This window comes from Hyla sarda, unplaced genomic scaffold, assembly GCF_029499605.1.
Source record: "Hyla sarda isolate aHylSar1 unplaced genomic scaffold, aHylSar1.hap1 scaffold_165, whole genome shotgun sequence".
NCBI classification, from domain to species: domain Eukaryota; kingdom Metazoa; phylum Chordata; class Amphibia; order Anura; family Hylidae; genus Hyla; species Hyla sarda.
In genome coordinates, this window is record NW_026608288.1 from 405,303 (window position 1) to 427,421 (window position 22,119).

Sequence of the window (22,119 nt, forward strand, 5' to 3'; positions counted from 1 at the left end):
CTATCGGCGCTGGCACCGATAGTCAGGGGGACAGAACGGGCAGCGGCGCCGATAACCAGGGGGTGAAAAGGGCCGACAGCAGCGCTCTAGACCCCAGGAAAGGCAGGGGGAGAGAAGCGGGCAGCGACGGCCTCTCTCCCCCTGCCTTTCCTGGGGGTATATCGGGGTATACACGCGCACACACGCACCCTCATTTTACCATGGATATTTGGGTAAAAAACTTTTTTTACCCAAATATCCTTGGTAAAATGAGGGTGCGTGTTATAGGCCGGTGCGTGGTATACCCCGATAAATACGGTACATAATATAGATAATATACATAATATAGATAATACAGATAATATACATAATATAGATAATATACATAATATAGATAATATAGATAATATACATAATACAGATAATATACATAATATAGATAATATAGATAATATACATAATATAGATAATATACATAATATACATAATATAGATAATATACATAATATAGATAATATACATAATATAGATAATATACATAATATACATAATATAGATAATATACATAATATAGATAATATAGATAATATAGATAATATACATAATACAGATAATATACATAATATAGATAATATAGATAATATACATAATATATATAATATACATAATATAGATAATATACATAATATACATAATATAGATAATATACATAATATAGATAATATACATAATATAGATAATATAGATAATATACATAATATAGATAATATACATAATATAGATAATATAGATAATATAGATAATATACATAATATAGATAATACAGATAATATACATAATATAGATAATATAGATAATATACATAATATAGATAATATACATAATATACATAATATAGATAATATACATAATATAGATAATATACATAATATACATAATATACATAATATAGATAAACAGAGGAGAACAGTTCTGTACGTCTGTAGAGACCATACACCGTCCACAGCTAGAGGAAAACTCTGAGAGAACAAAATCCTCTCCTACACCAGGACGGCACCTAAAAAGTTGTGTTAAAAAAACAAAACATTTCAAATCTCAATGAAAGAAGGGTACGAGTTATTCCGATGTCTGTCATTCAATTCCTGATAAAGAGACCGCTGTAGTCTAGAAAGCTCACTGTATGTTGTACTACACCTGATAAAGAGACCGCTGTAGTCTAGAAAGCTCACTGTATGTTGCACCACGCCTGATAAAGAGACCGCTGTAGTCTAGAAAGCTCACTGTATGTTGTACTACACCTGATAAAGAGACCGCTGTAGTCTAGAAAGCTCACTGTATGTTGTACCACACCTGATAAAGAGACCGCTGTAGTCTAGAAAGCTCGCTGTATGTTGTACCACACCTGATAAAGAGACCGCTGTAGTCTAGAAAGCTCGCTGTATGTTGTACTACACCTGATAAAGAGACCGCTGTAGTCTAGAAAGCTCACTGTATGTTGTACTACACCTGATAAAGAGACCACAGTAGTCTAGAAAGCTCGCTGTATGTTGTACTACACGTGATAAAGAGACCGCTGTAGTCTAGAAAGCTCACTGTATGATGTACTACACCTGATAAAGAGACCGCTGTAGTCTAGAAAGCTCGCTGTATGTTGTACTACACCTGATAAAGAGACCGCTGTAGTCTAGAAAGCTCGCTGTATGTTGTACTACACCTGATAAAGAGACCGCTGTAGTCTAGAAAGCTCACTGTATGTTGTACTACACCTTATAAAGAGACCGCTGTAGTCTAGAAAGCTCGCTGTATATTGTACTACACCTGATAAAGAGACCGCTGTAGTCTAGAAAGCTCGCTGTATGTTGTACTACACCTGATAAAGAGACCGCAGTAGTCTAGAAAGCTCGCTGTATATTGTACTACACCTGATAAAGAGACCGCAGTAGTCTAGAAAGCTCGCTGTATGTTGTACTACACCTGATAAAGAGACCGCTGTAGTCTAGAAAGCTCGCTGTATGTTGTACTACACCTTATAAAGAGACCGCAGTAGTCTAGAAAGCTCGCTGTATGTTGTACTACACCTGATAAAGAGACCGCTGTAGTCTAGAAAGCTCGCTGTATGTTGTACTACACCTGATAAAGAGACCGCAGTAGTCTAGAAAGCTCGCTGTATGTTGTACTATACCTGATAGAGACCGCTGTAGTCTAGAAAGCTCGCTGTATGTTGTACTACACCTGATAAAGAGACCGCTGTAGTCTAGAAAGCTCGCTGTATGTTGTACTACACCTGATAAAGAGACCGCTGTAGTCTAGAAAGCTCGCTGTATGTTGTACTACACCTGATAAAGAGACCGCTGTAGTCTAGAAAGCTCACTGTATGTTGTACTACACCTGATAAAGAGACCGCTGTAGTCTAGAAAGCTCACTGTATGTTGTACTACACCTGATAAAGAGACCGCTGTAGTCTAGAAAGCTCGCTGTATGTTGTACTACACCTGATAAAGAGACCGCTGTAGTCTAGAAAGCTCACTGTATGTTGTACTACACCTGATAAAGAGACCGCTGTAGTCTAGAAAGCTCACTGTATGTTGCACCACGCCTGATAAAGAGACCGCTGTAGTCTAGAAAGCTCGCTGTATGTTGTACTACACCTGATAAAGAGACCGCTGTAGTCTAGAAAGCTCGCTGTATGTTGTACTACACCTGATAAAGAGACCGCTGTAGTCTAGAAAGCTCGCTGTATGTTGTACTACACCTGATAAAGAGACCGCTGTAGTCTAGAAAGCTCGCTGTATGTTGTACTACACCTGATAAAGAGACCGCTGTAGTCTAGAAAGCTCGCTGTATGTTGTACTACACCTGATAAAGAGACCGCAGTAGTCTAGAAAGCTCGCTGTATGTTGTACTACACCTGATAAAGAGACCGCTGTAGTCTAGAAAGCTCGCTGTATGTTGTACTACGCCTGATAAAGAGACCGCTGTAGTCTAGAAAGCTCGCTGTATGTTGTACTACACCTGATAAAGAGACCGCTGTAGTCTAGAAAGCTCACTGTATGTTGCACCACACCTGATAAAGAGACCGCTGTAGTCTAGAAAGCTCGCTGTATGTTGTACTACACCTTATAAAGAGACCGCTGTAGTCTAGAAAGCTCGCTGTATGTTGTACTACGCCTGATAAAGAGACCGCTGTAGTCTAGAAAGCTCGCTGTATGTTGTACTACGCCTGATAAAGAGACCGCAGTAGTCTAGAAAGCTCGCTGTATGTTGTACTACACCTTATAAAGAGACCGCAGTAGTCTAGAAAGCTCGCTGTATGTTGTACTACACCTGATAAAGAGACCGCAGTAGTCTAGAAAGCTCGCTGTATGTTGTACTACACCTTATAAAGAGACCGCTGTAGTCTAGAAAGCTCACTGTATGTTGCACCACGCCTGATAAAGAGACCGCTGTAGTCTAGAAAGCTCGCTGTATGTTGTACTGCACCTGATAAAGAGACCGCTGTAGTCTAGAAAGCTCGCTGTATGTTGTACTACACCTGATAAAGAGACCGCTGTAGTCTAGAAAGCTCGCTGTATGTTGTACTACACCTGATAAAGAGACCGCTGTAGTCTAGAAAGCTCGCTGTATGTTGTACTACACCTGATAAAGAGACAGCAGTAGTCTAGAAAGCTCGCTGTATGTTGTACTACACCTGATAAAGAGACCGCTGTAGTCTAGAAAGCTCGCTGTATGTTGTACCACGCCTGATAAAGAGACCGCAGTAGTCTAGAAAGCTCGCTGTATGTTGTACTACGCCTGATAAAGAGACCGCAGTAGTCTAGAAAGCTCGCTGTATGTTGTACTACACCTGATAAAGAGACCGCTGTAGTCTAGAAAGCTCGCTGTATGTTGTACTACACCTGATAAAGAGACCGCAGTAGTCTAGAAAGCTCGCTGTATGCTGTACTACACCTGATAAAGAGACCGCAGTAGTCTAGAAAGCTCGCTGTATGTTGTACTACACCTGATAAAGAGACCGCAGTAGTCTAGAAAGCTCGCTGTATGTTGTACTACACCTGATAAAGAGACCGCAGTAGTCTAGAAAGCTCGCTGTATGTTGTACTACGCCTGATAAAGAGACAGCAGTAGTCTAGAAAGCTCGCTGTATGTTGTACTACACCTGATAAAGAGACCGCAGTAGTCTAGAAAGCTCGCTGTATGTTGTACCACACCTGATAAAGAGACCGCTGTAGTCTAGAAAGCTCGCTGTATGCTGTACTACACCTGATAAAGAGACCGCTGTAGTCTAGAAAGCTCGCTGTATGTTGTACTACACCTGATAAAGAGACCGCTGTAGTCTAGAAAGCTCGCTGTATGTTGTACCACACCTGATAAAGAGACCGCTGTAGTCTAGAAAGCTCGCTGTATGCTGTACTACACCTGATAAAGAGACCGCTGTAGTCTAGAAAGCTCGCTGAGTAACATCATTTGATTTGCAGCAGAGACTGATGGTGACTTGGAGCCTGGAGATCACAATATAACATTCTCTCTTTCTCTCTCACTGCAGGGAAACCTTTCGAGCCTTCCATGTTCATGGCCAGTGCTGTAGGGAACATCGTCAGTTCGGTGCTGTTCGGGGAGCACTTTGATTACCAGGACAAGAAGCTGCAGGAACTTCTCCTGTCCACATCCAGACATATCCGAGGGATAACATCTCCACTAAGCACGGTGCCTATCAGCGTATTATGGGGCATTCATGCCATTTCCTCACATCAGGCTCCTGCATAGTTAAAGGGGTACCCCAGTGGGGAAATGTTTTTGTTTTTAAATCAACTGGTGCCAGAAAGTTAAACAGATTTGTAAATTACTTCTATTTAAAAATGTTAATCCTTCCAGTACTTATTAGCTGCTGTATACTACAGAGAAATGTGTGAAGTTCTTTTCATCCTGACCACAGTGCTCTCTGCTGACACCTCTGTCCGTGTCAGGAACTGTCCAGAGCAGGAGAGGTTTTCTATGGGGATTTGCTTCTAATCTGGACAGTTCCTGACACGTACAGAGGTGTCAGCAGAGAGCACTGTGGTCAGACAGAAAAGAAATTCACACATTTCTCTGTTTTATATAGCAGCTAATAACTACTGGAAGGATAAATAGTTTTTAATAGAAGTAAATTACAAATCTGTTTCACTTTCTGGAACCAGTTGATTTGAAAACATTTGTTTTCTAGTTGTTTCCACCGGAGTTCCCCTTTAACAGTGATCTGTAGTATTACACATTGATGTAATGTGATTGCGGTGTAAGATGTCATTATATTTCACTACACCACACGTCAGCTTGGCATCGGCATAAAGCAGTGGTCTTCAACCTGCTGACCTCCAGATGTTGCAAAACTACCACTCCCAGCATGTCCGGACATAGAGAGAACATGTTTGGTCATACAGTTACAGCTGCACAGTCCTCTCTATCCCCTCCCTCCACTCATCTCTATGATCATAGAGAGAACATGTTTGGTCATACAGTTACAGCTGCACAGTCCTCTCTATCCCCTCCCTGCACTCATCTCTATGATCATAGAGAGAACATGTTTGGTCATACAGTTACAGCTGCACAGTCCTCTCTATCCCCTCCCTGCACTCATCTCTATGATCATAGAGAGAACTGTGTGGTCATACAGATACAGCTGCACAGTCCTCTCTGTCCCCTCCCTGCACTCATCTCTATGATCATAGAGAGAACTGTGTGGTCATACAGATACAGCTGCACAGTCCTCTCTATCCCCTCCCTGCATTCATCTCTATGATCATAGAGAGGACTGTGTGGTCATACAGTTACAGCTGCACAGTCCTCTCTATACCCTCCCTGCACTCATCTCTATGATCATAAAGAGAACTGTGTGGTCATAAAGATACAGCTGCACAGTCCTCTCTATCCCCTCCCTGCGCTCATCTCTATGATCATAGAGAGAACATGTGTGGTCATAAAGATACAGCTGCACAGTCCTCTCTATCCCCTCCCTGCACTCATCTCTATGATCATAGAGAGAACTGTGTGGTCATAAAGATACAGCTGCACAGTCCTCTCTATCCCCTCCCTGGGCTCATCTCTATGATCATAGAGAGAACATATGTGGTCATAAAGATACAGCTGCACAGTCCTCTCTATTCCCTCCCTGCGCTCATGTCTATGATCATAGAGAGAACTGTGTGGTCATAAAGATACAGCTGCACAGTCCTCTCTATCCCCTCCCTGCGCTCATCTCTATGATCATAGAGAGAACATGTGTGGTCATACAGTTACAGCTGCACAGTCCTCTCTATCCCCTCCCTGCATTCATCTCTATGATCATAGAGAGAACTGTGTGGTCATAAAGACATAGCTGCACAGTCCTCTATATCCCCTCCTTGCACTCATCTCTATGATCATAGAAAGAACATGTGTGGTCATACAGTTACAGCTGCACAGTCCTCTCTATCCCCTCCCTGCACTCATCTCTATGATCATAGAGAGAACTGTGTGGTCATACAGATACAGCTGCACAGTCCTCTCTATCCCCTCCCTGCACTCATCTCTATGATCATAGAGGGAATTGTGTGGTCATAAAGATACAGCTGCACAGTCCTCTCTATTCCCTCCCTGCGCTCATGTCTATGATCATAGAGAGAACTGTGTGGTCATAAAGATACAGCTGCACAGTCCTCTCTATCCCCTCCCTGCGCTCATCTCTATGATCATAGAGAGAACATGTGTGATCATACAGTTACAGCTGCACAGTCCTCTCTATCCCCTCCCTGCATTCATCTCTATGATCATAGAGAGAACTGTGTGGTCATAAAGACATAGCTGCACAGTCCTCTATATCCCCTCCTTGCACTCATCTCTATGATCATAGAAAGAACATGTGTGGTCATACAGTTACAGCTGCACAGTCCTCTCTATCCCCTCCCTGCACTCATCTCTATGATCATAGAGAGAACTGTGTGGTCATAAAGACATAGCTGCACAGTCCTCTATATCCCCTCCTTGCACTCATCTCTATGATCATAGAGAGAACATGTGTGGTCATACAGTTACAGCTGCACAGTCCTCTCTATCCCCTCCCTGCACTCATCTCTATGATCATAGAGAGAACATGTGTGGTCTTACAGTTACAGCTGCACAGTCCTCTCTATCCCCTCCCTGCATTCATCTCTATGATCATAGAGAGAACTGTGTGGTCATAAAGACATAGCTGCACAGTCCTCTATATCCCCTCCTTGCACTCATCTCTATGATTATAGAAAGAACATGTGTGGTCATACAGTTACAGCTGCACAGTCCTCTCTATCCCCTCCCTGCACTCATCTCTATGATCATAGAGAGAACTGTGTGGTCATACAGATACAGCTGCACAGTCCTCTCTATCCCCTCCCTGCACTCATCTCTATGATCATAGAGGGAATTGTGTGGTCATACAGATACAGCTGCACAGTCCTCTCTATCCCCTCCCTGCACTCATCTCTATGATCATAGAGAGGACTGTGTGGTCATACAGTTACAGCTGCACAGTCCTCTCTATACCCTCCCTGCACTCATCTCTATGATCATAGAGAGAACTGTGTGGTCATAAAGATACAGCTGCACAGTCCTCTCTATCCCCTCCCTGCCTTATCTCTTCCTCATGTTCATCATTTCTTCCTCTCCACAGCTCTGCAATGTTGTCCCAATTCTTCTGAAGATTCCGTTCATCAGGAATAAAGCCTTTAAAGAAAGTGATTACCTCCAGGCGTTTGTGACAAAGTATATGAAACATCACAAAGAAACCTTCAATCCAGAGTCACCGCGGGATTTCATAGACTATTTCCTGCTGAAGATAAAGGAGGTAACAGGATTCATGGGGGTCTGCAGAGAAGAGTCATCAAAAAGTCCGCAGGGAAGAGTCATCATAGGGTCTGCAGAGAAGAGTCATCATAAAGTCCGCAGGGAAGAGTCATCATAGGGTCTGCAGAGAAGAGTCATCATAAAGTCCGCAGGGAAGAGTCATCATAGGGTCTGCAGAGAAGAGTCATCATAGGGTCTGCAGAGAAGAGTCATCATAAAGTCAGCAGGGAAGAGTCATCATAGGGTCTGCAGAGAAGAGCCATCATAAAGTCCGCAGGGAAGAGTCATCATAGGGTCTGCAGAGAAGAGCCATCATAGGGTCTGCAGAGAAGAGTCATCATAGGGTCTGCAGAGAAGAGTCCTCATAGGAACCGCAGTGAAGAGTCCTCATAGGAACCGCAGAGAAGAGCCATCATAGGATCTGCAGAGAAGAGTCATCATAGGGTCCGCAGAGAAGAGTCATCATAGGGTCTGCAGAGAAGAGTACTCATAGGGTCCGCAGAGAAGAGTCATCATAGGGTCCGCAGAGAATAGTCATCATAAAGTCCGCAGGGAAGAGTCATCATAGGGTCTGCAGAGAAGAGTCATCATAGGGTCTGCAGAGAAGAGTCATCATAGGGTCTGCAGAGAAGAGTCATCATAGGGTCCGCAGAGAAGAGCCATCATAGGTTCCGCAGAGAAGAGTCATCATAGGCTCTGCAGAGAAGAGTACTCATAGGAACCATAGAGAAGAGTCATCATAGGGTCCGCAAAGAAGAGTCATCATAGGGTCTGCAGAGAAGAGCCATCATAGGGTCCGCAGAGAAGAGTCATCATAGGGTCTGCAGAGAAGAGTCATCATAGGGTCCGCAGAGAAGAGTCATTATAGGGTCCGCAAAGAAGTCATCATAGGGTCTGCAGAGAAGAGTCATCATAGGGTCCGCAGAGAAGAGACAACATAGGGTCTGCAGGGAAGAGTCATCATAGGGTCCGCAGGGAAAAGCCAACATAGTGTCTGCAGAGAAGAGTCATCATAGGGTCTGCAGAGAAGAGTCATCATAGGGTCCGCAGAGAAGAGTCATCATAGGGTCCGCAGAGAAGAATGAAGCAAAAATGAGGAAAATCCGGCTCCCAGGACTGGATAAAAATAGTAGCTTTAATGAATCATATTAAAATCCAAAGTAGAAAAAAAAGGAATGGGGTAAAAGCACAAACGAAACGCACCAACGCGTTTCGACTTGTTAACAAGTCTTAATCATGGACCATGATTAAGACTTGTTAACAAGTCGAAACGCGTTGGTGCGTTTCGTTTGTGCTTTTACCCCATTCCTTTTTTTTCTACTTTAGATTTTAATATGATTCATTAAAGCTACTATTTTTATCCAGTCCTGGGAGCCGGATTTTCCTCATTTTTGCTTCATCCTTTGTACCTGGGAACACGGCCCTTGCTCATTCCGTGGCTTCCGCTGGAAGGTGTGCTGAGTTCATTGTGATCTGGGTCTGCATGCTGCTTATGGTGAGCTGAACCTTTACCTATACTTTTTTGGACTCCGCAGAGAAGAGCCATCATAGGGTCCGCAGAGAAGAGTCATCATAGGGTCTGCAGAGAAGAGTCCTCATAGGAACCATAGAGAAGAGTCATCATAGGGTCTGCAGAGAAGAGCCATCATAGGGTCTGCAGAAAAGAGTCCTCATAGGAACCGCAGAGAAGAGTCATCATAGGGTCTGCAGAGAAGAGCCATCATAGGAACCGCAGAGAAGAGTCATCATAGGGTCTGCAGAGAAGAGTCCTCATAGGGTCCGCAGAGAAGAGTCATCATAGGGTCTGCAGAGAAGAGTCATCATAGGGTCCACAGAGAAGAGTCATCATAGGGTCTGCAGAGAAGAGTCATCATAGGGTCCGCAAAGAAGAGTCATCATAGGGTCTGCAGAGAAGAGTCATCATAGGGTCTGCAGAGAAGAGTCATCATAGGGTCCGCAGAGAAGAGTCATCATAGGGTCCGCAGAGAAGAGTCATCATAGGGTCTGCAGAGAAGAGTCATCATAGGGTCTGCAGAGAAGAGCCATCATAGGGTCTGCAGAGAAGAGTCATCATAGGGTCTGCAGAGAAGAGTCCTCATAGGAACCGCAGTGAAGAGTCCTCATAGGAACCGCAAAGAAGAGTCATCATAGGGTCTGCAGAGAAGAGCCATCATAGGGTCTGCAGAGAAGAGCCATCATAGGGTCTGCAGAGAAGAGTCCTCATAGGAACCGCAGAGAAGAGTCCTCATTGGATCCGCAGAGAAGAGTCATCATAGGGTCTGCAGAGAAGAGTCATCATAGGGTCTGCAGAGAAGAGTCATCATAGGGTCTGCAGAGAAGAGTCATCATAGGGTCTGCATAGAAGAGTCCTCATAGGTACCGCAGAGAAGAGTCCTCATAGGTACCGCAGAGAAGAGTCATCATAGGGTCCGCAGAGAAGAGTCATCATAGGGTCTGCAGAGAAGAGTCATCATAGGGTCTGCAGGGAAAAGACATATGTGAGGGGGGAAACTTTTCAAGATGGGTGGTGACCATGGCGGCCATTTTGAAGTCGCCCATTTTGAATCCAACTTTTGTTTTTTCAATAGGAAGAGGGTCATGTGACACATCAAACCTATTGGGAATTTCACAAGAAAATCAATGATGTGCTTGATTTTAACGTAACTTTATTCTTTCATGAGTTATTTACAAGTTTCTGATCATTTATAAAATGTGTTCAATGTGCTGCCCATTGTGTTGGATTGTCAATGCAACCCTCTTCTCTATATACTACTATATACACCTCAGGAGAAATGTTAGCACAGGCTTCCAGTATCCGTATACACTGCTATATACTACTATATACACCGCAGGAGAAATGCTAGCACAGGCTTCCAGTATCTGTATACACTGCTATATACTACTATATACACCGCAGGAGAAATGCTAGCACAGGCTTCCAGTATCCTTCTACACTGCTATATACTACTATATACACCGCAGGAGAAATGCAAGCACAGGCTTCCAGTATCCGTATACACTGCTATATACTACTATATACACCGCAGGAGAAATGCTAGCACAGGCTTCCAGTATCCGTATACACTGCTATATACTACTATATACACCGCGGGAGAAATGCTAGCACAGGCTTCCAGTATCCGTATACACTGCTATATACTACTATATACATCGCAGGAGAAATGCTAGCACAGGCTTCCAGTATCCGTATATACTACTATATACACCGCAGGAGAAATGCTAGCACAGGCTTCCAGTATCAGTATACACTGCTATATACTACTATATACACCGCAGGAGAAATGCTAGCACAGGCTTCCAGTATCAGTATACACTGCTATATACTACTATATACACCGCAGGAGAAATGCTAGCACAGGCTTCCGGTGTCAGTAGTTTCAGGTGCTGCACATCTCGTATCTTCACAGCATAGACAATTACCTTCAGATGACCCCAAAGATAAAAGTCTAAGGGGGTCAGATCGGGAGACCTTGGGGGCCATTCAACTGGCCCACGACGACCAATCCACTTTCCAGGAAACTGTTCATCTAGGAATGCTCGGACCTGACACCCATAATGTGGTGGTCAACATCTTGCTGGAAAAACTCAGGGAATGTTCCAGCCTCAGTGCATAAAGCAATTTCACATATCCAGTGGCCTTGAGGTTTCCATTGATGAAGAATGGCCCCACTATCTTTGTACCCCATATAACACACCATACCATCAATTTTTGTGTTCCAACAGTCTTGGAGGGATCTATCCAATGTGGGTTAGTGTCAGACCAATAGCGGTGGTTTTGTTTGTTAACTTCCCCATTCACATAAAAGTTTCCTCATCACTGAACAAAATCTTCTGCGTAAACTGAGGGTCCTGTTCCAATTTTTGTTTTGCCCATTCCTCAAATTCAGGGTCATCCTCATTGAGATGCTGCAGTAACTGGAGTTTGTGCCATTTGTGAGTAGCTAATATCCGCCGAAGGGATGTTGGACTAATGCCACTCTCCGGTGACATGCGGCGAGTGCTACGCTGTGGGCTCTTGCTGAATGAAGCTAGGACAGCCACTGATGTTTCTTCAATAGTGACAGATTTCATGCGGCCATATTTTGGCAAATCCAACACTGAACCACTTTCACGAAACTTAGCAAGCAGTTTGCTAACTGTAGAATGGGAGATGGGTGGTCTCGCAGGGTGTCTTGCTTTGAAATCTGCAGCACTAACCCGGTTACTGGGTTCACCAGACAGCAACACAATTTCTATCCGCTCCTCACGTGTTAACCTTGGCGACATGCCAATGGCTGTAAACAAAGAGAAACTTGTAAATAACTCAGGAAAGAATAAAGTAATGCTAAAACCAAGCACATCATTGTTTTTCTTGTGAAATTCCCAATAGGTTTGATGTGTCACATGACCCTCTTCCTATTGAAAAAAGAAAAGTTGGTTTCAAAATGGCTGACTTTAAAATGGCCACCATGGTCACCACCCATCTTGAAAAGTTTCCCCCCTCACATATACTAATGTGCCACAAACAGGAAGTTAATATCACCAACCATTCCCATTTTATTAAGGTGTATCCATAGAAATGGCGCACCCTGTACTTCAGAGCTGCACTTTCTTCTTGTTCAGTGTCTACTTGGCCTTTCCCTGGTGACTTCCATTCCTGAAAGAATTATCTATATACAAGGAACCGTACAGTCATGTGATCACTATGGGCCCTCTAAGCCATGTCCAGAACAATAGTCACAATCTTAATGGCAGGTTCTGTGCGTCCTCAGGTGGAACACGAGATGGATCCAGATTTCTGTGACACCAGTCTCCTCATGATGGTTGTGGGACTCTTAGCAGCGGGAACTGAGACAACAGCATCCACCCTAAAATTCTGCCTGATGCTAATGGCCCATTATCCAGATGTGCAAGGTATGAAACCGAGCTATATCCTGTATTATACCCCCTAGCTGCACTCACTATTCTGCTGGTGAGGTCACTGTGTACATACATTACATTACTTATCCTGTACTGATCCTGAGTTATATCCTGTATTATACTCCAGAGCTTTATTTATTTTATTTATTTTTTGTCCCTGAGCTGGTCCCGCATCCTATGCCCCCAGTACATGATAACAGACGTCCATGAACCAGTCCAGGATTTTTTTTTTTTAAATAAAAAGTCCCACACAGAATCCCCCCTCCCCCATCTACCCACCACCCAACCTAACACTAAACCCCAACACAACACAACCCCTAGAAAAAAATACAATATATATACATATATACATAAATGTACAAACAAAACAAATATATACAAAATAATACAAACTATACAAACCAAACAACAATAAGGCTTTTCAATCACACAAACCCCTAAAGCTCAAGTTCAGTGCCTGCAAGCCCTATATCACCATATATCTACAGCACAAAACAAAAAGACTAATGTGCCAGCATCAGCCCACCACCAGGGGGAGACAACAGGCTAAGGCACTTTAAAGGCAGAGCCCCTCCACAGACGAGAGGCCCTGCCAGCACCCAGCCCCTCGTACTCCAGAGAACCCACCTTCACCAGGTCACCAAGAATGTTCCTAACCACCTCACCCACAGGGAGGATTTTACGCTGCGTCGACACTAAACACCGTGCGTTCCACGTGTAATACCTGACCACTGAGCTGACTAGGAATAAAGTGCACCGGTCCCAGCCTCCAAGGTTTCTGAATGCCCCATCGGCCCATTCCGCATAGAGAGACTGGCCAGCCGAGGCCAACCAATGGAAGCGCCCACCCTGGTGTAAACCTCTGTGTTAAAGGGACAATGAAGCAGAAAATGCTCCATGCTTTCCAGCATGCCTCTGTCACGATGCCGGCTGGCAGGAGGTGGATCCTCTGTGCCAGAGAGGGATAGCGAGGACCGTGCTAGTGGACCGGTTCTAAGACACTACAGGTTTTCACCAGAGCCCGCCGCAAAGCGGGATGGTCTTGCTGCGGCGGTAGTGACCAGGTCGTATCCACTAGCAACGGCTCACCTCTCTGGCTGCTGAAGATAGGCGAGGTACAAGGGAGTAGGCAGAAGCAAAGTCGGACGTAGCAGAAGGTCGGGGGCAGGCGGCAAGGTTCGTAGTCAGGGGAGATAGCAAAGTTCTGGTACACAGGGTATAAACACACAAAAACGCTTTCACTAGGCTCTAGGGCAACAAGATCCGGCAAGGAAGTGCAAGGGAGGAGACTAGATATAGCCAGGAAACAGATGGGAACCAATTAAGCTAATTGGGCCAGGCACCAATCATTGGTGCACTGGCCCTTTAAGTCTCAGGGAGCTGGCGCGCGCGCGCCCTAGAGAGCGGAGCCGCGCGCGCCAGCACATGACCGCAGGAGACGGGAACGGGTAAGTGACCTGGGATGCGATTCGCGAGCGGGCGCGTCCCGCTGTGCGAATCGCATCCCCAACGGCCATGACAGGGCAGCGCTCCCGGTCAGCGCTGACCGGGGAGCTGCAGGGAGAAAGGCGCCGTGAGCGCTCCGGGGAGGAGCGGGGACCCGGAGCGCTAGGCGTAACAGTACCCCCCCCCTTAGGTCTCCCCTTCTCTTTATCGGGTAACTGCCTCCCCTGGGATGAGGACACCGGGAAAGGAAGGAGGGATTCCTCAACGGCAGGCAGAACCGCAGGAGTAGGAATGGGGAGAGAGGGCAGAGGGCGAGACCTGGCACGGGGCAGTGTGACACCAGGACGAGGGCCATGAGGGGACACAGAAGCTTGCCTGGGAGGGGGGGAGGGGCATTTCCTGTGGCAGGCAGAGTCCTTAATGACCTTAGGGGGACCGGATACAGGAGGAACCACAGAGTTACGGCAAGGGTTACTGGGAACCGGTTTTAGACAGTTCTTGGCACAAGAGGACCCCCAACTCTTGATCTCCCCAGTGGACCAATCCAGGGTTGGGGAATGAAGTTGAAGCCAGGGAAGTCCAAGGAGAATTTCCGAGGTGCAATTGGGGAGGACCAAAAGTTCAATCCTCTCGTGATGAGATCCGATGCTCATAAGAAGGGGCTCCGTGCGGAAACGTATGGTACAGTCCAACCTGGCTCCGTTGACCGCGGAGATGCGGAGTGGCTTGACAAGACGGGTCACCGGAATATGGAATTTATTCACAAAGGACTCCCGAATAAAATTCCCAGAAGCTCCAGAGTCCAGACAGGCCACGGCTGAGAGGGGAGAGCTGGCTGAAGTGGAAATCCGAACAGGTACCGTGAGACGTGGAGAAGCCGACTTGGCATCAAGAGACGCCACACCCACGAGAGCTGAGTGTGAGCGTGCGTTTCCCAGACGTGGAGGACGGATTGGGCAATCCACCAGAAAATGTTCAGTACTGGCACAGTACAAACAAAGATTCTCTTCCTTACGGCGATTCCTCTCTTCCAGGGTCAGGCGAGACCGATCCACTTGCATGGCCTCCTCGGCGGGAGGCCTAGGCGCAGATTGCAGTGGAGACTGTGGGAGAGGTGGCCAGAGATCTAAGTCTTTTTCCTGGCGGAGCTCTTGATGCCTCTCAGAAAAACGCATGTCAATGCGAGTGGCTAGATGAATGAGTTCATGCAGGCTAGCAGGAGTCTCTCGTGCGGCCAGAACATCTTTAATGTTGCTGGATAGGCCTTTTTTAAAGGTCGCGCAGAGAGCCTCATTATTCCAGGAAAGTTCAGAAGCAAGAGTACGGAATTGTATGGCGTACTCGCCAACGGAGGAATTACCCTGGACCAGGTTCAGCAGGGCAGTCTCAGCAGAAGAGGCTCGGGCAGGTTCCTCAAAGACACTTCGAATTTCCGAGAAGAAGGAGTGTACAGAGGCAGTGACGGGGTCATCACGGTCCCAGAGCGGTGTGGCCCATGACAGGGCTTTTCCAGACAGAAGGCTGACTACGAAAGCCACCTTAGACCTTTCAGTAGGAAACTGATCCGACATCATCTCCAGATGCAGGGAACATTGGGAAAGAAAGCCACGGCAAAACTTAGAGTCCCCATTAAATTTGTCCGGCAAAGACAGGCGGAGGCTAGGAGTGGCCACTCGCTGCGGAAGAGGTGCAGGAGCTGGCGGAGGAGATGGTTGCTGCTGCTGTAGCTGAGACTGAATCTGCTGTAGCTGCGACTGGAGTTGCTGAGTCATGGTGGTCAAGTACGACAGCTGGTGATCTTGTTGGGCAATCTGTCGGGCTTGCTGGGCGACCAGTGTGGGGAGGTCGGCGACAACAGGCAGAGGAACTTCAGCGGGATCCATGGCCGGATCTACTGTCACGATGCCGGCTGGCAGGAGGTGGATCCTCTGTGCCAGAGAGGGATAGCGAGGACCGTGCTAGTGGACCGGTTCTAAGACACTACAGGTTTTCACCAGAGCCCGCCGCAAAGCGGGATGGTCTTGCTGCGGCGGTAGTGACCAGGTCGTATCCACTAGCAACGGCTCACCTCTCTGGCTGCTGAAGATAGGCGAGGTACAAGGGAGTAGGCAGAAGCAAAGTCGGACGTAGCAGAAGGTCGGGGGCAGGCGGCAAGGTTCGTAGTCAGGGGAGATAGCAAAGTTCTGGTACACAGGGTATAAACACACAAAAACGCTTTCACTAGGCTCTAGGGCAACAAGATCCGGCAAGGAAGTGCAAGGGAGGAGACTAGATATAGCCAGGAAACAGATGGGAACCAATTAAGCTAATTGGGCCAGGCACCAATCATTGGTGCACTGGCCCTTTAAGTCTCAGGGAGCTGGCGCGCGCGCGCCCTAGAGAGCGGAGCCGCGCGCGCCAGCACATGACCGCAGGAGACGGGAACGGGTAAGTGACCTGGGATGCGATTCGCGAGCGGGCGCGTCCCGCTGTGCGAATCGCATCCCCAACGGCCATGACAGGGCAGCGCTCCCGGTCAGCGCTGACCGGGGAGCTGCAGGGAGAAAGGCGCCGTGAGCGCTCCGGGGAGGAGCGGGGACCCGGAGCGCTAGGCGTAACAGCCTCCACACTCTTCGCGGGGACATCCCCGGTCATCAGAGCTCCTGCACTTCAGATTGTCCCTCACACACAGTTTCCCATGGAAGCAGCGCCAAGTCAAGTCCCAAAACTTCAAGGGGATCCTGATAGAATTCAAAAGCTCTAAACCCACCTCCAGATCCCGACTTGGGCAGTCCTTGAGCGCCAATGGCCTCTGGAAATGAGAAGACAGGACCCTCTTGTCAAGGAATTTCCTCGAGAGAGTCCTAATCTCCCACATCCCCAGACCCCACCGACGAATAACCTTCAGAACCGGGGTAGCATAAGCCGGGAGATGCCCGTGTGGTGTGCGAAGATCCTTCACTTGCCCTCCTGTCTCCCATTCCTGGAAGAAAGGTCGAAACCATCCCCTACAGGAGGATACCCACGGAGGAGCCCTCTCTGACCAGAGGTTTGCTATATTGGTCTTAAGAAAGGTATTCACTAGGAACACCACAGGGTTGACCATACACAACCCCCCTAGTCTCCTCGTACGGTAAGTAACCTCCCTCTTCACTAGGTTCAGTCTATTCCCCCATAACATTTGGAAGAAAACACTGTAGACCCGGGTCCAAAGAGGTTCTGGCAACATGCATACACTGCCCAGATATATCAGCAAAGGGAGCAGGAAAGTTTTCATCAGGTTAACCCTTTCCCGGAGGGTCAAAGACCAACCCTTCCACTGATCCACCTTCTGAGCGGCGATCTTAAGCCTGCTGTCCCAGTTTTGTTTGGGGTAATCCCCTTGACCAAATTCGATGTCGAGGACTTTTGCGGATTCCTGGGGCTCTGGAAGGGCGTCCGGGAGATCAAAATCAGGATCTCCCCCTCCCAGCCAGAGACTCTCACACTTATCCTGATTGATCTTGGACCCGGATGCCTCCGAGTAGCGGTCCACCTCTGACATCACCCATCTGCCCTCCTCTTGTGAGGAGACAAACACGGTGACATCATCAGCGTACGCTACCGCCCTCAGAGCCGAATCCGGCACCGCCAGGTCCATTCTCACCCCCGCCAACGGCCCACAATCCCTCTAAGGAAAGGATCGATTGCAAATACGTACAGCAAAGGGCTCAAAGGACAACCCTGACGGACACCAGACCCAACCTCAAAGGAACGGCCAATCCAACCATTCACAAGTGGGAAACTCTCTGCCCCTACATACAAGGTCTTAAGCCAATCAACAAACCCCCCTGGCAGGCCATATCTAAGAAGGACAGACCAGAGGTACTCATGGTTAACCCGATCAAACGCTTTTGCCTGATCCAAGGACAGCAAGTACCCCTTCCAGTGGCCAGCCCTACCCTGCTCCACAGCCTCTCGGACACTGAGCACAGCACTGAATGTACTGCGGCCCGGAACAGAGCAATGCTGAGCCCCCGAAAGGAGCCGGGGTGCAAACTCCACCAGCCGGTTAAACAGCACTTTTGCCAGAACTTTTCTGTCCGCATTGAGAAGTGCTATGGGACGCCAATTCTCAATGTGGGACGGGTCTTTACCCTTTGACAGGATGATTGTCACGATGCCGGCTGGCAGGTAGTGGATCCTCTGTGCCAGAGAGGGATGGCGAGGACCGCGCTAGTGGACCGGTTCTAAGCCACTACAGGTTTTCACCAGAGCCCGCCGCAAAGCGGGATGGTCTTGCTGCGGCGGTAGTGACCAGGTCGTATCCACTAGCAACGGCTCACCTCTCTGACTGCTGAAGATAGACGAGGTACAAGGGAGTAGGCAGAAGCAAAGTCGGACGTAGCAGAAGGTCGGGGGCAGGCGGCAAGGTTCGTAGTCAGGGGAGATAGCAGAAGTTCTGGTACACAGGCTTTAAACACACAAAACGCTTTCACTAGGCACAAGGGCAACAAGATCCGGCAAGGGAGTGCATGGGAGGAGACCAGATATAGCCAGGGAGCAGGTGGGAGCCAATTAAGCTAATTGGGCCAGGCACCAATCATTGGTGCACTGGCCCTTTAAGTCTCAGGGAGCTGGCGCGCGCGCGCCCTAGAGAGCGGAGCCGCGCGCGCCAGCACATGACAGCAGGGGACGGGAACGGGAAAGTGACCTGGGATGCGATTCGCGAGCGGGCGCGTCCCGCTGTGCGAATCGCATCCCCAACGGCCATGACAGAGCAGCGCTCCCGGTCAGCGGGACTGACCGGGGAGCTGCAGGGAGAAAGACGCCGTGAGCGCTCCGGGGAGGAGCGGGGGCCCGGAGCGCTAGGCGTAACAGTACCCCCCCCCTTAGGTCTCCCCTTCTCTTTGTCCGGTAACTGCCTCCCCTGGGATGAGGACACCGGGAAAGGATGGAGGGATTCCTCAACGGCAGGCAGAACAGCAGGAGTAGGAATGGGGAGAGAGGGCAGAGGGCGAGACCTGGCACGGGGCAGTGTGACACCAGGACGAGGGCCATGAGGGGACACAGAGGCTTGCCTGATGGGACTGGGAGGGGGGGAGAGGCATTTCCTGTGGCAGGCAGAGTCCTTAATGACCTTAGGGGGACCGGATACAGGAGGAACCACAGGGTCACGGCAGGGAGTACTGGGAACCGGTTGAAGGCAGTCCTTGGAACAAGAGGGACCCCAACTCTTGATCTCCCCAGTGGACCAATCCAGGGTTGGGGAATGGTGTTGAAGCCAGGGTAGTCCAAGGAGAACTTCAGAAGTGCAATTAGGAAGGACAAAAAATACAATTTCCTCGTGATGAGGTCCGATGCACATTAGGAGGGGCTCCGTGCGGTAACGCACGGTGCAATCCAACCTGGCTCCGTTGACCGCGGAAATGTGGAGTGGCTTGACAAGACGGGTCACCGGAATGCGGAATTTATTCACTAAGGACTCCCGAATAAAATTCCCAGAAGCTCCAGAGTCCAGGCAGGCCACGGCTGAGAGGGGAGAGCTGGCTGAAGTAGAAATCCGAACAGGCACCGTGAGACGTGGAGAAGCCGACTTAGCATCAAGAGACGCCACACCCACGAGAGCTGGGTGCGAGCGTGCGTTTCCCAGACGTGGAGGACGGATTGGGCAATCCACCAAAAAATGTTCAGTACTGGCACAGTACAGACAAAGATTCTCTTCCTTACGGCGATTCCTCTCTTCCAGGGTCAGGCGAGACCGATCCACTTGCATGGCCTCCTCGGCGGGAGGCCTAGGCGCAGATTGCAGTGGAGACTGTGGGAGAGGTGTCCAGAGATCTAAGTCTTTTTCCTGGCGGAGCTCTTGATGCCTCTCAGAAAAACGCATGTCAATGCGAGTGGCTAGATGAATGAGTTCATGCAGGTTAGCAGGAGTCTCTCGTGCGGCCAGAACATCTTTAATGTTGCTGGATAGGCCTTTTTTAAAGGTCGCGCAGAGAGCCTCATTATTCCAGGATAGTTCAGAAGCAAGAGTACGGAATTGTATGGCGTACTCGCCAACGGAGGAATTACCCTGGACCAGGTTCAGCAGGGCAGTCTCAGCAGAAGAGGCTCGGGCAGGTTCCTCAAAGACACTTCGAATTTCCGAGAAGAAGGAGTGTACAGAGGCAGTGACGGGGTCATTGCGGTCCCAGAGCGGTGTGGCCCATGACAGGGCTTTTCCAGACAGAAGGCTGACTACGAAAGCCACCTTAGACCTTTCAGTAGGAAACTGGTCCGACATCATCTCCAAGTGCAGGGAACATTGCGAAAGAAAGCCACGGCAAAACTTAGAGTCCCCATTAAATTTGTCCGGCAAGGACAGGCGGAGGCTAGGAGTGGCCACTCGCTGCGGAAGGGGTGCAGGAGCTGGCGGAGGAGATGGTTGTTGCTGCTGTAGCTGTGACTGTACTTGCTGTAGTTGTGACTGACTTGTGATCTGACGAGCTTGCTGGGCGACCAGCGTAGGGAGGTCAGCGACAACTGGCAGAGGAACTTCAGCGGGATCCATGGCCGGATCTACTGTCACGATGCCGGCTGGCAGGTAGTGGATCCTCTGTGCCAGAGAGGGATGGCGAGGACCGCGCTAGTGGACCGGTTCTAAGCCACTACAGGTTTTCACCAGAGCCCGCCGCAAAGCGGGATGGTCTTGCTGCGGCGGTAGTGACCAGGTCGTATCCACTAGCAACGGCTCACCTCTCTGACTGCTGAAGATAGACGAGGTACAAGGGAGTAGGCAGAAGCAAAGTCGGACGTAGCAGAAGGTCGGGGGCAGGCGGCAAGGTTCGTAGTCAGGGGAGATAGCAGAAGTTCTGGTACACAGGCTTTAAACACACAAAACGCTTTCACTAGGCACAAGGGCAACAAGATCCGGCAAGGGAGTGCATGGGAGGAGACCAGATATAGCCAGGGAGCAGGTGGGAGCCAATTAAGCTAATTGGGCCAGGCACCAATCATTGGTGCACTGGCCCTTTAAGTCTCAGGGAGCTGGCGCGCGCGCGCCCTAGAGAGCGGAGCCGCGCGCGCCAGCACATGACAGCAGGGGACGGGAACGGGTAAGTGACCTGGGATGCGATTCGCGAGCGGGCGCGTCCCGCTGTGCGAATCGCATCCCCAACGGCCATGACAGAGCAGCGCTCCCGGTCAGCGGGACTGACCGGGGAGCTGCAGGGAGAAAGACGCCGTGAGCGCTCCGGGGAGGAGCGGGGGCCCGGAGCGCTAGGCGTAACAATGATCAGCGCTGACCTCCTCATTGACTTTGGCAGAGTGCCCGAGGATAGACACTCATTAAAAACCGCGGTCAAGAGGGGAACCAAAGTGTCCTTAAAGGTCTTATAGAACTCAGATGTTAAGCTATCCGGACCGGGTGACTTCTTGAGGGCAAGCCCATCAATAGCCATCCTGACTTCCTCTTCCCGGATCATCTCTGTCAAAATGTCAAGAGAGGGGTCTACTCCTGGTTCAGGGACGGTTTCAGCCAAGAAAGCTGATACCTTATCTCGATCTAGATCCTTCCTTCCCAAGAGGTGCGAGTAGAAGGATCTGGCGACCTCCAGGATCCCTGATCTGGACCTTTTCAAGGATCCCGTATTATCAATCAGTCCTGAGACTACTTTACTATTCACTGACATCTTGCAGTTTCTGTAAGGGTCGGGCGAGCGGTACTTCCCGTAATCCCTCTCAAAAACCAAAGATGCGTGCCTATCGTACTGGCACTTCATCAGCAAGGACTTCACTCTGGAGATATCATCACGACTACCTCCAGTCGAGACAAGGTTCTCAAGTTTCTTCCTCAGGCCCTGGTACAAGCGGTACCTGTTTAGGCTTCTGAGGCTCGAGAGCTGGCGGAAGAATCTCGCAACCCTTTCCTTGAAGATCTCCCACCACTCTGACTTACTGCTACAAAGGCCCAGCAATGGTACCTTGCTCTGAAGAAAATCC

The 22,119-nt window shown here is 48.6% G+C and overlaps 1 protein-coding gene across 1 annotated transcript in view; it reads left to right on the forward strand.

Annotated features, from left to right (window-relative positions):
- Window positions 1–22,119, forward strand: part of LOC130311603 (cytochrome P450 2C20-like) — an 88,619-nt gene that overhangs the window by 42,112 nt on the left and 24,388 nt on the right. The window contains exons 5-7 of the mRNA XM_056552498.1: window positions 4,523–4,683; window positions 7,640–7,813; window positions 12,585–12,726. Of these exons, the coding sequence (XP_056408473.1) occupies window positions 4,523–4,683; window positions 7,640–7,813; window positions 12,585–12,726 (477 nt within the window). The remainder of the gene's footprint in view (window positions 1–4,522; window positions 4,684–7,639; window positions 7,814–12,584; window positions 12,727–22,119) is intronic.